The sequence below is a fragment of the Rhipicephalus sanguineus genome, chromosome 6 (genome assembly GCF_013339695.2).
Source record: "Rhipicephalus sanguineus isolate Rsan-2018 chromosome 6, BIME_Rsan_1.4, whole genome shotgun sequence".
Taxonomy (NCBI): Eukaryota; Metazoa; Arthropoda; class Arachnida; order Ixodida; family Ixodidae; genus Rhipicephalus; species Rhipicephalus sanguineus.
The window spans coordinates 50,011,873-50,028,496 of record NC_051181.1 but is presented as its reverse complement, the minus strand read 5'-3'; the positions used below and the strand labels follow the sequence as shown (position 1 = coordinate 50,028,496).

Below are 16,624 nucleotides of genomic sequence, written 5' to 3'. Positions count from 1 at the left end.
GGCCATCAAAACCGAGAGGGGTGCACGCAATACAAATTGCCTTGCAAGCCAGCAGTTCATAACAATAAGGCTGTTCCGAAACTGCATCAACCGGACTTTGATATATAAATCTTGGATCGTTTATTATAACAACGCGCGTCTGTCCATCGTTCTATCCGTGGCACAATAGTTAACTGTCTGGCAGCTGTAATAACACCCTTTGAGATGAGAAGCCTCGCTAACTGAGACCATGGGTGTCTGTCTGACTGTCGTCTTAAGGACAGGTAAGCGGGAACGTACCAACGGGCGTTCGTGAAAAGGACAGTAATGAGGCGACTGCTTAGCGGTCGGCATTGAGGCTCGTCGTTACGCCCAAACCCCTCCAGGTCGTCGTCGCCAGGCTCGATTCGAAACGACCCGCGCCCTCCTCTCGCGTCCAGGTGGCGCAGCGGTTTGGGGCTGGCGCGCGAGGCGGCGCCCCGGGTGCGAGCGCGCGGTGGCGCGCTTGCGGTGTCGGCAGCGGCGTCGTGTGCGCGGGGAACGCGCGGGTCCGCCCGGCGGGCGCGAGTCCCTCCTATGGCCGGCAGCCGGTGGGCGGCTCGCCGCCGGCCGGACCCAGAACTTGGACGCGGAGGAGGCGGCGCGTCAGCGGCGGCGGCGGTCGCCGAACAGCACCAACAGCGGCATCAGCGGCCGCAGCAGCAGAACCCGGTCGGCGTAGTCGCCGCTGAGCAGCAAGCTCAGCAGCAGCAGTCGTCGTCGTCGTCCAAGCCGCAGTCGCTGGTGTCGGGCCGCGTGTCCCGGCCGCACGCACGCAGCGACGCACGCCGTCGCCGCCACCAGATTCTGGTGCACAACTTCCTCGAGAGGCCGCGCGGATGGAGGGCTGCCCTCTACCACATCGCCGTGTGAGTGCAGCGTGTGTTCACCCTTCTTTCCACTTGTCTTGGCACCGGACCAGGGCTCGAAAAAAGCCGCTGCCCCGGCCGCAGTGAGAACGACGCCCGCGAGCCTATTAGGGGTGCCACTCCGGCTTTGCCCCGACAAGTTCCTTCCCATCGTTTTTCTTCGTTTCGCTTTATTCCCGCCAGCTCCATGCCGGCCACGCGCTCCGGCGCCAATCATCGCGCACCGCTCATCACCGTCGCTATCCAACGCCCTAACCCCGGCCCCGGACGCACGCACCATGCCTACGATATGAGCGCGTGCGTAAATGCCACGCGCTGCCGAACTCGGCCCCGCACGTAATACCCTCGCACGCTTTCGGCCCGGGCTCTGAGAATTTATGTGCTCGCATCTCGGGCTGCTTAGGCGCGCCGAGCTTGCGGTCTGTACGCTGCAGCGTTGTAGCGGCGTGCGTGGAATTCGTTCGGCAGCGATTTGCGACTCAAACATTCGCACGTACGAACGGCCCGGTGCTGACGGTGGGGCGTTCTCGATGGGAATATTGTCGGTGATTGGCGGAGTGAGTGGTTTGCGCAGTTGCGAAAGTTAGTACCGCCCCTCTCGCGCTGTGCACGACGGAAGGGGAAATGTCAAGAGGTGGCCCGCGCTCTGGCTTGAAAGAAAGAAAACCTGCGTTCCAAACAATGATTCGGCTCCTGGCGAGCATTCAAGTAGATCGCGACGTTCCCGTGCGTCGTGTTTTCTGGTTGGGGCACATGTTCCGGAGTTAGTTAGGCCGCGCTTTCTGGTTTTTCCTCCCGTCGAGTGCCTCTGCAAACCTTCGCTGCGTCTTTGTTTATGTCGGGCTAAGCTAATTACCGTAACTGCATGAAGCACGACGCTGTTGACTGAGTTGCATTATGTTTTTGTGGGGTGTGCATAGGAGGGTCATGTGCAATAGTTCTGTGACAACTTTATCTGGATTATCTGTCAGTACCTCCATTTCGCGTATATGAGCAATGAAAAGCGAATCAGACAATTCTGCTTACGTTACCCGCAGTGTTTTGTTCTGTTGTAATACTTAATGTCTACCCAACTTACCTTCACCTTTGCAACATTGTAACCCTTTGCGACTTTTGCCTTGTTCCAGGCTGTCGTCGCGGTTCTGCGAAGTACCAAATCTAAACTCATGAACCCTAGCGGAACATTCACGAGATCCAAATTTTAATTTGAACGTCACGCGAGACCGTCTGGCAAAACCGTCAGCGTGTTGCCGTTTCTGACTTTGGAAGAAAATGCATTGAGCGTGACGCCTCCAAGAAAGATTAAGGGTTCCAAAACCTAGTGCGACTGTGTTCATTAAGGTGCACAGACTATAAAAGCGACCTCTAAAATATTGAATGTATTGCAGACTGCCGTAAATTAAGAGACCAATACATATGCCAAGTCAGAGTTTGTTTATTGCAAAAACGCGCAAATACAAAGACATCGTTTTGTGCTATAGAAGCCCCTTTTTTCTATTTCTTCAATGTAGTCTTAAACATTCCGGCTGGGTTGGTGAAATTCCGTCACGGCAATTTTTTATCTTTCAGGCATACCGACATTTACAACTGCGGCTCGGGTACTTTTCTTTACACAAATACATTCCGGGCTACAAGCAGTTATTTTGGAAGAGCGCAAAAGACGTAAGATGCAGAATAGGACTTAACAACACGCGTTGTAATGTCTTCTTCTGTGTTTTTCCTCGTTTGCGCTGTACCGAAATGAACCCGAACCAACTACCCCAACTCTCCCTTTTGCTGCAAGGAGTTACTTGCAATCTGCGGAGGCTATAGTTTAGGGGAGCACCGACTCGCTTCCGTGATTCGGGCGGCGATAAGGTGTGTAAGTGGGCGTTTTTCATTCCTTTTTTGTTCGATCTCGCTCTCTCTTGAAAGCGTGCTCGAAATTTGATGTACACATATAGTCAGTCGATACGGACCAAGTCTCAGCGGAAAATGATCGCCGATTTTTTGCTATAATGTCATTGGCTTTCTGATTACGGTCTGCGAGAAAAAAAAAAACAGAGTGATGATGAATATTGCGGAAGAAACTTGAATAACTTAATTGTGTGTTCGCATTGTGCCGCGAGGTTATCGCGCCGCCGCCGGTAATTCGTCCCACGCGGACAACGTCCGCTAAGGCCGCTAATCCGGGTGTGGCTTTTGCGAGGGTTGGGGGGAGTCACGCGACGAACCAACAGGGAACGAAGGAAGACGTTATGCCGTCATTTTTTATTCGCTTTCATTTTCGCTCTCTCGCTGTGCCGGTAAACGCGTTCCGTCATTTGTCTTGCCCTCGCAGGTATTGATTAATGTGTCGTCATTTTTATCCCTGACTACCTCAACGTTCCGCGTCGCGCAGTTAATGCGCTGCCCGGCCGAACACGGCAGACGTGGTTGGATGGCCGTGTGCTCCCGGAATGCGAGTCTTATAGTGAGGGGGAAAAAAATGTCTCTCTGACAGCCCGCGCATGCTGTAGTGATAAGAATGCATGTACCTACAACCCTATGGGCACTCCGTTCTGCGTATAATTCAGTGCAGAAACCCTTTCGAACCTGCGTAAACGCGCACAAACGTTGTTAGATCCTACACACTTGTGCCCCGGTTATCTAGACACCCGTGAACAAAGCACTATGTGCCGTAGAGCAGCTTATGAAATATAACCTCCACCATTGTCAACACCTTGAGACACGATGCTAGAAACATCAGTGCTATGTGAACCAGCTTAGTTTTATTAGTAATAATAATTGTGGCGGTTTTAGGTCCCAAATCCACGACATGGCAGTGAGGGACGCGGAAGTGGAGGGCGCCGACAATGTCGACAGACTGGGGTTCTTTAACGCGCACCTAAATCCAAGCACATGGGCCTATACCATTTCGCCTCCACCGAAATGCGGCCGCCGTTGCCGGAATTCGACCCCGCGACCTTCGGGTCAGCAATTGAGCACCGCATAACCACTGGAACGGGTCAGCTTATTTTGACCTTTCTTTTGAGCTTCATATGTGCCTTAATATTTCACCTGACCGATCAGCTAGAATTTAGACCCTCGCTCAGTGTGTTTTTAAAGTATGGTGGACATCATGCGTTTTATGCTCCTGGTAGTTCTTCCGGTGTGTACATCCTCCGCAAGCATATCCTTCGAGATTTGGTTTTCTCTGAGTGTGGAGGGAGACGTCGCTGGATAGTCCATTTAGGCACCACATATTGTGCTGGGATGTGTTATTACTAAGCGCTTGCAACTGGCAAGTTGCCCTCGCTAATAGTATTTTGCCAATCATAAATACACAACGTTTTCTCTTCTGGCAACAAACTCTGTTTTACAAGTTGCTTCGTGAAGGCGCTTCCCGCTTTCCGCGGCCTCCATTCGTTTTTCAGTATATGAATAAACGAAAGACGAGACAGGAATAAACTTAAGCCATCAATAACTTGAGGGTGCAAGCACGGTATATGCTTAACCAGCAATAGACTATCATTGCATACACGACGAGCAGCTTCTTATCTTAACCACGATCTCGGCCAGACAGCCTCCCACATTTGCATCTGACATTCATTGCAGTGAGTCCCTGCTCTCGCCTATAGCGGTATTGAATGGCCGCCGTAGTGGTCGGCGCATAGAAATCACGCTAACGTCGGTATTAAACTTCCTGCAGTGAAGATAACTCACGTGACCTACATTTAGGACAGTGATATGAGGGCAACACTTTTGCTTATGAATGGGAGCGACAACGATTAGTAAACTTTTCTGTAAGACGGATGAATGAATTAGGCTGTAACGCTATTTACTGCATTCCTTTAAATTCATTTTCTAATAAGCCAACGATTGGCCACTGAAGAAACTGGTAGCAGCGTCCCCTAACGCTGTGTGTTGTGCGCCGGCTAAAAAGTAAAAGCGTTTAAAGAAACAATACAATGGGAAATTGCGCATTTGAAAAAAAAAAGCAAGAAATAAAGAAAGCCGTAGCAATCAGAGCTACCCTAAAAGATGCGGAAACATAAAATGGAGTAGAACAGCTGCTGCTGCTCACTGGACTTCTGAACACTACCATTCGCAGTTTTCTACGAAAAGAAAGGATGATCATTATATCACTGACATTTAGCATTTCTCCCAAACTTCATTGCTTTCTGGGAACGGCCTATTTTTTTTTTCTCTTGTAAGGCACTGCATTCGCACTGACGCTATAGGCCGCGCGTATGAGACCTCAGGCAAAGATGAACCCGGGTATCCTTATGTAGACCTGGTTCGCCCTCTATCTATTAATCTAGTGTAGTCTTCCACAAGAAAGCAACCTTACCCCCTTTAACCACCATCCACGAGTGTTCTCTTTCTCTCTCTCTTTCTTTCTTTCTTTCTTTCTTTCTTTCTTTCTTTCTTTCTTTCTTTCTTTCTTTCTTTCTTTCTGCATGTACCCTCTGCCAAGCTCCATATATATTCGACATGTATATTGCCGAGCTCCATATACATCGGTCGACTTTTCCGTTGTGCTTTATGTTTACGTCTTCATTTCGTTATCACTTCCAACACATTACAACGAAATACGGCGACCGAGCTGCTGCTATATCTATATATATAAGATTATATATATATATATATATATATATATATATATATATATATATATATATATATATATATATATATATATATATATATATTTCGTGCCAGAATACGGCAGCGATAGCGTGAGCTGACTCGAGACACTTTTATATGCTCCCATCTCCGGCCAGCAAAGCCACCGCGCCGAATCTACGCTGCAACCACTGCGCATTTCTCTGCGCAGCCCTGGTGGTTTCGTTACTATCGGCGTCGGAAGCCTTCAGCCTACTTTATTATAACGATTTATCGCACTATAAACGCGGACAGGACGTCGTCGATAGAGCGTTCGCTTTGCCGATGTGTGAGCGCAGCTTCAGTTCGCCATGCCGCCACGGCTGCATATATATGTTTTGTAAATACTTGTGTCAAAGTGAAGGTCGAAGCCATCGGATGCACACTGTAAGCCCAATTCATAGCCAATAGCTGCTCATATCGGTTAAACAGTCTCCAGTGCACTATATATTCGACGCCTGACAGAATCTTGCAGACACGGGCGACTGAAGAACATTGTTTTGTTCTTCGTGCTTGCGAACTGTTTCTATTCTCTCGTCATGAGTGACTTTATGACGCTGTAGCATTCATAGCTGCATTACAATAGCGTTATGAAGAAGCTACCCACTAAGCCATTCAACATTATTTCTGCAGACAAAGCCCCTAAAACAGTCAGAAGTTTGCAATTACGCTACTAAAACTTTAGAGATGGGCAACTTGGCGCAGTTTACTACTCAAACGCGAGACGGCAAACGAAGATATACGGCTTCTGCGAACACCCCCATGTACTGCGAAGTGACGTTATGCTCCGTTTATTATTTCTATTGACCATCTCGCCCGCTCTCTGTCGAGTGACGGTTATATGGCGCGCCGTTTCAGACGCCCGTACTGTTCATCCATTGTTGAATACCGGAACTGTAGGGCACGGTTTCGTATGAATCACCATGGCGACAGACGACATTTTCCTCCTCTTTACGGGTCTGCACCCGACTGCGGTATTCCCCTGTTTTATTTTAAAAGAAGTTAGATACTGTTGGCTGCGTTTAGATGGCGCCGACCAACTTTATTTATTTTTTTTTCACGTAGAAATAAACAAGGTTGCTGAAAAATATAAATTGATTTGGCTCGTGTTGTCGAACATTACGCTCCTCGATTGTTTTGATTCTCTTTCTAATGTCATTACGTCACGCGTCGCTTCTCGAATCCTTGTCGTACGCGCTCCGGCATAACACACGCAGGGCACTTGTAAAGCTCCTTCTATTTATACATTCGTAATACTTATCAAGAATCGGAACGCTTGAACTTCAAAAATTAAGAATAACGGCACGACAACGTCTCGATGTGACATTTATAACTGATTGCTGCATTGCAGCTTGTCCTTCAATAAAGGCGGCCATCTCAAGATCATAGCTCATAAAGAACAAAGGCAGCAGTAACCTTGACTCTCTTGGCATAGTCGGTACATGTGAACACAAAATTCCCATAGTTGAGAAACTGCACTCTGATTTTTATTTCCGCAGTAAGCTTACTTAATACGAACCTACATCTTAAGTAGACGAGTGTTCTTGCGCTTCGGACTTCTCAAAACGCCGTTCCGGGAATAAAACGCCCGTCCTCAAGCTTAGCAGGGCAACACCTCAGCCTCTAAGCTTCCACGGTGGATGACTGAGCCTTGTTGTTGCGCTGGGATAAATTGCCAACGCTTCGTAAATCTATCGAGCTTACATTCAGAAGAGCTTGCGTAGGGGCTATTCGGAACATAATGGAAGAAAAAGATATTTGATCTTGGATTCTAATATGGCATCTTGTAAACATAAATTTTCGAGAAAAAAATGCACGTTTTTACCATTAGCATTCATGTTCGCCCATGCATGGTCTGTTCACAGTGTCCTCTGCTTTTATGTCTGTGAGCACCCCTTTTAGTCTTTTCGTTTCATTAAATCAGCTGTTAGATGCACTTCGCCTGTGTCGTTCTTGTCTTCCGTCGTTGTGAAATTTGCAGCGCGGCCTTTTTCAGTTTGTTGTTATCTTGGTAGACGCGCGCGAAGGGAGGGAAGGGGGCAGGGCGCGCTCCCGTTCCGTCTGATCGTATGAGGGGGCGCCATGTTTGCCCCAAACATTTTCTGAGTCAGACCCTATCCCTTGACTTTTTATTGTCTAAGGTTATGGTCATGTAGGCTTTTTAGCGAAAACGGCGACCGGGGAGCCCTGATGTCGCATTACAATAACTGGCAGAATCCATAGTTTGGGTGAGTTGATACTGGTTCATAACTGAGGCAACTCTACGGCGCAAATTGAACGAAGACAGATAAGACAAAGGAACAGGGCGGGCACCAACTTCCAACTAATTTTATCCCGCAGTGGAAAGATGATTTTATAGAACGCTCAATACGCATGCTAATGTGTGTACGCATCACAGTTCTTTTCTTAACTACCAAAGAACCGCAATGTGCTGCTGAGAAAATTTAGCTCTTTATCTTGAAGTGATAGTGAAGCCGTGTTGGCGTACGCGTCGCCCATTTACCTTATGTAATACGCCTCTATCGCTTCTCTCTCCGTTTTTTATTTTGCTCTTCCTATAAACATTGCTTCACTGAACTTGGGGTAGCATCCACACACCTTGAAATGCGTTGCCATCAGGCTGCCGAAACCATCTTTCACACTGAGACGGTGTTGTATAGCCCTATCGTTAAAACACTGCCATGTTGGGCCTATATAATCCTTTCCGCAACTCGATGGAATGAGGTACACTACCCCAGACGAGCGCGCAGCAGGTAGCATTGCATGCTTTGTGGAACACGTGTTCCATGTGGAACATATGTTCCAATACACGTGGAAGCATGTGCATTGACTGTGCTATAAAATCCTCTTTCCCCTGGTGGAATAAAATTAGTTGGAAGTTGGCGCCCGTTCTGTCCCTTTGTCTTATGTGTCCTCGTTCCATTTGCGCTGAAAAGTTTCCTCACCGATGTACAATAACTGCACATTCCCTGCATTTACACCCAGAAAGCTGGAGACCAAAGGCAAGCCATTTTGCAAAGCACTTCATCGCGCAAGTTTCAATTTTGCACAGATTGTAAGCTTCTTTTCTTTCGGAATTGACCAAAAGTCGGGGGGGGGGGGGGGTGAGAGGGGGGGGCGGGGGGGCGCTGCGGTTGTACTTGGCCCCCCTTAAAGGAGAACCCTTTTTTCTCAGTCGCCTTTATCAGCCCCGTTGGATCCCCAGTCTAGTAGCGAGTAGGCCCCCATTATTCCAAATAACGTGAATTTATTCTTCACTTTTTCTGCTGCAAGCATTCGTTGTTGTGTGGCCGTTTCAAGTTAGATTGTCCGTGCTGACGACCTTTGCGAACAGCATGCTTGGCCATTTTAGGCCAAGAAAGTCGTCACAAATCCGTCTTCGCTGCTGTCTACATGGCAGCAATCCCAAAGCAATCCCTCTGCGTAAACGTTCTGCCAGCCTTCCACGACCCAGGAATGGAATCACGTGCATCACCAGGCTTCGTGGACTTCGTTTATTCTACACCGACACACCCGTGCTGGCATCGTGTATAGACTAATACATTTTCCCCCGGAGCTCTGAGCTCTCGTAATTCAATTGTCTCAGGTGCAAGCGCTCCTGCCCACTCTCCCGTCTCTGTGTCCGTAATTGCGTCGCCATAACCAGATACCTAGATTGTCCGTTCGCCGGCGGCTGATTGAGTTTCGCTCGCATTGAGACGATTTCTCTTCGCGTTCTGCTGCTTGCGCGCATCTGTAATTGCTTGGAACGAAAACGTTTCACGTTCCCATAGTTCTACCCTTTCTCTTGAGTCGCATCAGCAGTCGTTGAATGCATTTGCGCTACCGGTGAGAATCATGACTTGCATTAGAGTACGTGCACAGGCGAGCCATGACTAGTGACGGAGGTAAAATTAACGAACGCACTGTGAGAGACTGCAGCGCCGGTGAGCGGATCGTTGCATCAAAGAACGACGGCAGACGCGTTTGAGAGAAGGAGGATGGGTTGAAATTGATTGAAGCGCCTTTGCCGTGGCTTATTGAAAAGGTCCTGGCGAACACGCAGTATCATTCTACCAGCAAACAATCAATATGTTATAATTGAAGCAGTAAGTTGTCTTTTTTCTTGTGATGAGCGGAAATTACCTCTAGCAAACGCGGTAATCTATCTATCTATCTATCTATCTATCTATCTATCTATCTATCTATCTATCTATCTATCTATCTATCTATCTATCTATCTATCTATCTATCTATCTATCTATCTATCTATCTATCTATCTATCTATCTATCTATCTATCTATCTATCTATCTATCTATCTATCTATCTATCTATCTATCTATCTATCTATCTATCTATCTATCTATCTATCTATCTATCTATCTATCTATCTATCTATCTATCTATCTATCTAAACTACGTGACAAGAACTGACGCTGCTGCCATTCAATCCCACACGTTTTATTATCCTCAGGATCAACATCATAAAGCCTGCTTTAGCAGCAATTCGTGAGTCACGGCGTTTACAAAGAAATGAGACACATTCTCTGAACAACGCTGTAGGAATTATTGTGTTGATACCGTGTTCGCACAGCGGATTAAAAAAAAAAAATGTGCAAGCTGACGAACCTCTGTCGCACTTTCGCAATGCCGCTGTCCTTGGATATCCTCTTGCAAATTTTCCTTCTGTTGTTGCTGCATCTTGTTACACACATGTGCTGTTAACAATGTGGCAAGATGGGCAAGTTGGAACAAGTCATTGATAATGGAAATGAGCGCAACCACGAGACACTTCATGAGACACAACCATGAGACACTCTCTCGCCTGTCCTGTGTCTCGTGGTCGCGTTCATTACCATTATGAAATTTTGTGCGGTTGTTTTGGTGAAGCGGGTGTTTAGTGCTTAAGTTTAGGTTTGCATTTACCCGTCCATCTCGTCCCTCCGTCGATCAATCCGTTCTGTTGCGCTGACGACTTCATGGAGCGACGTTTTATTGTCGCGTTCCATCCACCTCGTCGCCCCTGTAAATTCGCCACTGTATAGCGAAACACATCATGACAGGTATAGCGAAACCGTAGCGAAAAACCAAAACATCTACATTCGCCTTCAATGGGATTTCAGCTCACGTCTGGGCGTGTGCTGATAGACTATGTTCATGCCTTGCGGATTTGGTAACTCGTACAAATATACATAGTTATATATCATGAAATAGAAACTTTAGAAATTGAAATGACGACTTTAGCTAACATCGGTCAGCATATTCAGCAGCTTCTTCGTCTTCGTGTTTTGCAGAACGCTGCGAATAGAGAATTAAAACGACTGCCGATGAAAAAAAAAGGGGGGGGGGAGGCGACAGCAGCAGTAACCGAACTTTCTGTATATTTTAATCAATAATTACTGCCTCGATAGCGATTATCATTTCGCACCTTAGTTTTAAAAAGCTGCGCGGTTAGTGTGCAGCATTTATTAAATATTTAGGAATTGACCACATGCCACGACGTGCGTGTTCTAAGTAGAGAACACCACGAAAGAGTGGTTGTCAGAAGTTTGAATGTATTGCACGTAGATCCAGCGCAATGCTGCTCATGCCGGCCTCCAATTTCTTGCTTTTTCATCCCAGTGGTAAGAGAGGACACTCGATTTCTTGACTCAGCGAAAAGCTGACTACGATGGCAAAATTACCGTGCATGATGTGCATGAGTTATATTTCATGCCGTATAGCATAAGCCTTTCACCAAACGGCTGAAGAGATGGGGTTCCGCAAAGCGACGTACTTTATTGAAATAAGCCTCGCCTACCTTAATAATGAGGTTTTTACGGTGCTTATGTCTCTGCATGTGACTTGTTTGCAATCCACGGCATGAATTACGATGTATCGTGGAAAAGTAGTTGCTTACATCAAGCACTATAAAAGGCACAATTTCCTTGTCTAACTCACACTAAATCATATTCCTTTGCTCTCATATAATTTTAATTACCACGAAATATTATAATAAACGTTTTGGTTATTTATTCGTTATTAATACATTTTTGCGCCAACGCCCCTATCAACTCAAATAACTCGCTTTATAAACTATTTGTTCTTGTCCAGGCCCCAGAAATAATTCGTAACGTAATAATTCGAGAAGAAAAGCAGGCAGGTGGGAATAATAAAATGGGCTTCGCTGCGAAATAGCGTTGGCAGTAAGTTAACCTGGAGTGGAAGGAACAGCTGAAGTCTTCTTCATCAGCAAAACAAGGACGCGGACAAGGGGAATGTAGAAAGAGGATTTTGGCTTCTATGGAGCAGTCATACATCTCTTAGTCTTTATTATGCTTATGTGATCTTCTGCCTCATGGTTTCGTTTTATGAAAAGCAGAAGATTAATTTTAGAAACTACATTTTATCTGATTAGCGTATTACAACTATTATTGAGCGAAGCACCTGCTTCCCCTTCTACCCTTGCCTTCACGCTTTTATTGCGATCGCACTGACATTCTTGGCAGGTGTTTGCCGTCGGCGTCCCGTGCCGTATGTATGTATGTATGCATGTATGTATGTATGTATGTGTATATATATATATATATATATATATACACATATACATACATATATATATATATATATATATATATATATATATATATATATATATATATATATATATATATATATATATATATATATATAAAAGCAACAAATAAGTATAATTGATAGGGAATGTTTCCCTAAGCGGGCGACCGAGGATTCCAACCTGCAACCCCTCGCAGCGCGCTGCGTTAGACAATTCGGCCACGAAGTATAAATCCTCCATCGTACTAGCAGCCAGCTGCTTATATACACCGTTTAACGCTGGCGGTACGCAGAGCTCAGAGCTGCGGCTTCAGTGTTTTCAATATCACCCGCGAGATGGCGTGAAGGGTGCGCGGTAAAGGCCATCACCGCGCTAGTAGCTGCGTTGAGTAGGCTGTTCTTGTGTTCGGATGAGGAGCAGCGTTTGAGAGTTTGATCCAACGCAGGCGGCTTTGGGTCAAACGCACGGGACGCCACACGCGCCGAAATTATAAATATGCGAGACGCGTGCCATGCTGCGTCGTTTCCCGCGCTGATTTTGCGCCGTCTCGCTGGTGACCCACGCTAGTTTTCGCTTTTTTGGTCTTGGGAAAACGAATGTGCAAGAGCCCAAGAGTGGTTTGGATTCTCCACATCCGTCCTAGCGGTTATCAAATTTCTTGGGCCCCCTAGCTCCCTGGGTCCCCAATTCTACAGTTCTCTAGTGTTTCGACGGAGTAGGAATGTGCGCCTCCGACTAGTACATTGACGTACAGGGCGTGGTCGCCCGCGCTCGCCCGCTTATCTCTTGAGGGGGAGGTTTGTACGTCTTGTGCTTTCCCCTCAAAGTTTGCGTTGAAGCTATAGACCACACGAAGGTCACTTCACTCGCCGCAGCGGCCGCGTTTGCGAAAGGAGTGAGCTACTAGCTACAAGAGCCAAAGTAGGAGCTAGTTGAAGTAACAACTGCGACAGTTGTTAGCTCGCGCTCGTCCTGTGTGTGCTCATTTCCTGCGTCCTTTATGCTTGAGCAGCGTGCAGCAAGTTGCAAGCTGCTTACCGTTCTTCATGTGACATTCCATATTTGTTGGCATTGCATTCATTGCTTCTCCCTTGCGACGAAACGGCGCCTTCTTCTTTTTTTTCCCGAGTGTTCCCTTTTCCTTCTTGACACACCCAATTCGGCGCGCCGGCGCCTCCTTCTCCGCCACCCCGACCCCCGTTTTCGTACTTGCCATTTCCTCGTCTTTCGCTTGGGTTGGTACAGAGGGTGCAAATGATATAGATACACGCGCTAAGGTAGGCAGTTGCAGCCTCAAAGAAGGCAAAAACGCTTGTCGAAACGTTGAATCCAGTGACACCTCGTGTTCCCGAATTTTGTAATTTTCATCTCTTCAAGCTTCCGCCTTTCCCTGAACTTTTGCCTCTTTTGAATAAGCTGCAGCGATGCATCAGTCGCGTTAATCTCAGCTGAGCTTAGGCTAACCTGCACGGCTCTCGTCCCATTCTTTAAAGGGAAGCTGGAGTACTTAAAAAATTGCTTTGGAGTAGGTAGCCTCAGTTTGATCCCTGCTGAATTCGAAAACCGATGTGAGTGTTCGCAAAAGTGAACTCAAATAGCTGTTTTTGCCAAAAAACAACGGCCGCGGAACCAGGGCTACTTGCTGTGTTAAACGAAAGCGGTGACATCATCTTCGGTATGGCGCGCTATCTGCAACAGAACCACTGCTAAAGGGTGGCCTCCGCGATTAGCTCCTGTAACTGCGTGCAGACGGAGCTAGTCACGGAGGCCACGGTTGAACTTACAAAACGTTTGCTCACCTTGCGCTCGGCTATTTGTCGTTTCGGCAATATTTAATCCAGCTGCAGAACTTCTAGCGTCTCTATACTTACTTGGGACTCGGGTGCATAAAGAGCGCACTCGCAGTTCGGATCATTGAGCGGCGGGAACCTTTCGTCGGAGTGCAGCGCGGCTCCACCAAACATACCGAAGATGACGTAGTTCGCTTCCACGCCCACACTTTCGGCGCGCTCGCGTGGGTGGAGCAAGACAAACTTTTCTTTCGCGTATTCTGAAGCTCCTGTTGCAACAACCGCGGGAAAAATGATGACATCGTCGACAATAAAGTCGGTCTTTGTTAACCACGATGTTTCACTGAATTCTAAAACCACTTCAGCTTCCATTGAACACTGAGCTATGCGAGATGTACGATTTGGCTGCTGTTACACGGGAGATACCCTAAAGCGATATTTACGTGCACCACGCAGTAGGTCGCTTCCTGGATACTATTCTCGCTGTGAGCCCACTGGAGCAAGGCTCACAGCGTCGAGCTGCTGCACAGAATTCTCCGGAGCTGGCAACTTCACCCGCCATGGAGCCACTTCCTCGTTTCATAGTCGGCCGTGTTCGTCGACAACATCCCCAGGGTGCTCTCTCTCTCTCTCTCTCTGCCAAGATAAGCGCCGCCGCCTTTAAGCCGCTTGCCCTGCGCATTTGCTTGCGTACTCTTTCGCCTCGTTACTCCGGCTCAACTCGGGAATAACGTGAGACGCCGACTGGTTTAAGCTGTCCGCCGGCGCCTGAACTTCAATCCGGCCGAAACTTCCGCCATGATGGAAAACACGCTCGTGCTGCAGTGAAGTTGAGCCCTTTCTTAGCACGTGCTTGGGATGCACGCTTTTAAACGAAAGAGTAAAATAATATTATAAAGAAGAACGCCCCAGTAACTTAGCGGGAGTCCGTCTAATCCTTCTACGCTGGACCTTGGACTCAGTGGGGAAGATTCGAGGAAAGCTTATGGTAGATCGCCTGCGTTGCCTGGCCTTCTTTTTCCTCCTGAAGGGTAGGTTAGCCAGCTGACTATCTTCAATAACCCAGCTAACCGCATTAACCAAAATCGCGCGATGCGAATAGTATACGCTGTACGTCAGGCCTCCCTCCTAAGCATGTTCGTATCGCGATCTTGAAGATAATAAGGTGTACAGAAAGTAACGAGGAATAAACAAGAAAAAAAAACAAGAAGACAGAACTGTGCCCACATTATCACCGGTAGCAAAACATCTTTTAACATCATTTGTAGGCAGAAATCGCGCAATGATAGGAGTTCTCGACTACTAGATATAACCGAGACTAAATAATTCTTCGCATAAATATGGTTCATTGACAAAGGACATTCTTTACATTAGCTGATATTTAACTTAATGAAATGAAGCATCAATCAATGATGCGGGCTTCGGAACCATGCTCGAAGTTTAACAAAAGCGTAATAAACTAATATCAAGAAATGGAACACTCGCGCACGCGAAATGAAGAGGTTCAATCAACAAAGCAAATACAGTTTGAATTCATATGGATTAAAAGTGGAGACGAACGTTCATAATATCTATTTAGTGGCAGGTTAGAAAATTTACAAACCGATGAGAGAAAATGAGAATTTGAGAGATAAGTGCAAACGAAAAAAAAAAAACATGAAATACCGCTGCACGGTCACTGAATTCCTGGATGGGGTAACTCCTTCGTGTAGAATGCAGTAGGATAGAGAAGTCAATGATGCGTTGTTGGCGAAGCAGCGCCCACCGTGCATGTAGTCATTCCGTGGAGATCACTAGGGGAGGGCTCATAATTCTCTGCTATTTTACGATTTCGCATGTGCATATATACACGCGTAAATACAAACACGCGAATGAATATACATAAAAGGTAATTTATCCTGCCGTCTCCGCCACCCCCCCCTCTTCACACACACACACACACACACACACACACACACACACACACACACACACACACACACACAAACACACACACACACACACACACACACACACACACACACACACACACACACACACACACACACACACACACACACACACACACACACACACACACACACACACACACACACACACACACACACACACACACACACACGCGCGCGCGCGCAAAAATATTTCTGGCTTCGTGCCTGGTGGATATGAATAATCGAATAGAAAAGGCAGATTATAGTGGATTATATTCGCAGCCGACTACAAAACTCTCATTACCTGCTCTTATTAGAGCAAGTAAATCAACTATGCAATCACTACAGCTGTCAGTCAATGCTTGCTATAGTATGCAAGAGCGACCTATTGGTGATTATGAGAATTCACAAAGGCTAAGGAAAAGTATAAAAGGAAGAGTATTTTCTGCCACATGATATAGATAAACCTATACATCTTATACGTTAAGCGACATATCTTATTTCAGTACCTATATTTCAGGCACAAATGCCTGTATATATGCGGTAAGACTATATAATGCACAACTCCACAGCAACAAAAACAATAATGATGGTGATGAGTATAACGCTCGAATGCAGACAGCACTCGCTAATTCTCAGGGCAAATTGAGAAGTGCTTGCGGGATAGAAATTACACAGGCTACAGCGTGTAACTCAATTCTCGTGTTGCGTAACGCGCATGCGCACAGGACAACTTTGGGGCTGCAGTAGCAGTGGCTGGACCTGCTCTGCATGCCGGACACCGGACACAAATCATGCAGCGTGGTTAGAGCCGTCTAACCGAATTGAAGTTGGAACCTTGCCAAAACCATCG

The 16,624-nt window shown here is 46.8% G+C and overlaps 1 protein-coding gene across 2 annotated transcripts in view; it reads left to right on the top strand.

The window, feature by feature from the left end:
* Window positions 1–503: 503 nt before the first annotated feature.
* LOC119395764 (potassium voltage-gated channel subfamily KQT member 1) overlaps window positions 504–16,624 on the top strand; it is a 284,303-nt gene continuing 268,182 nt past the window's right edge. For both annotated transcript variants that reach the window (XM_037662769.2, XM_037662768.2), the window contains exon 1: window positions 504–887. In XM_037662769.2, the coding sequence (XP_037518697.1) occupies window positions 556–887 (332 nt within the window). In that variant the 5' untranslated portion in view covers window positions 504–555. The remainder of the gene's footprint in view (window positions 888–16,624) is intronic.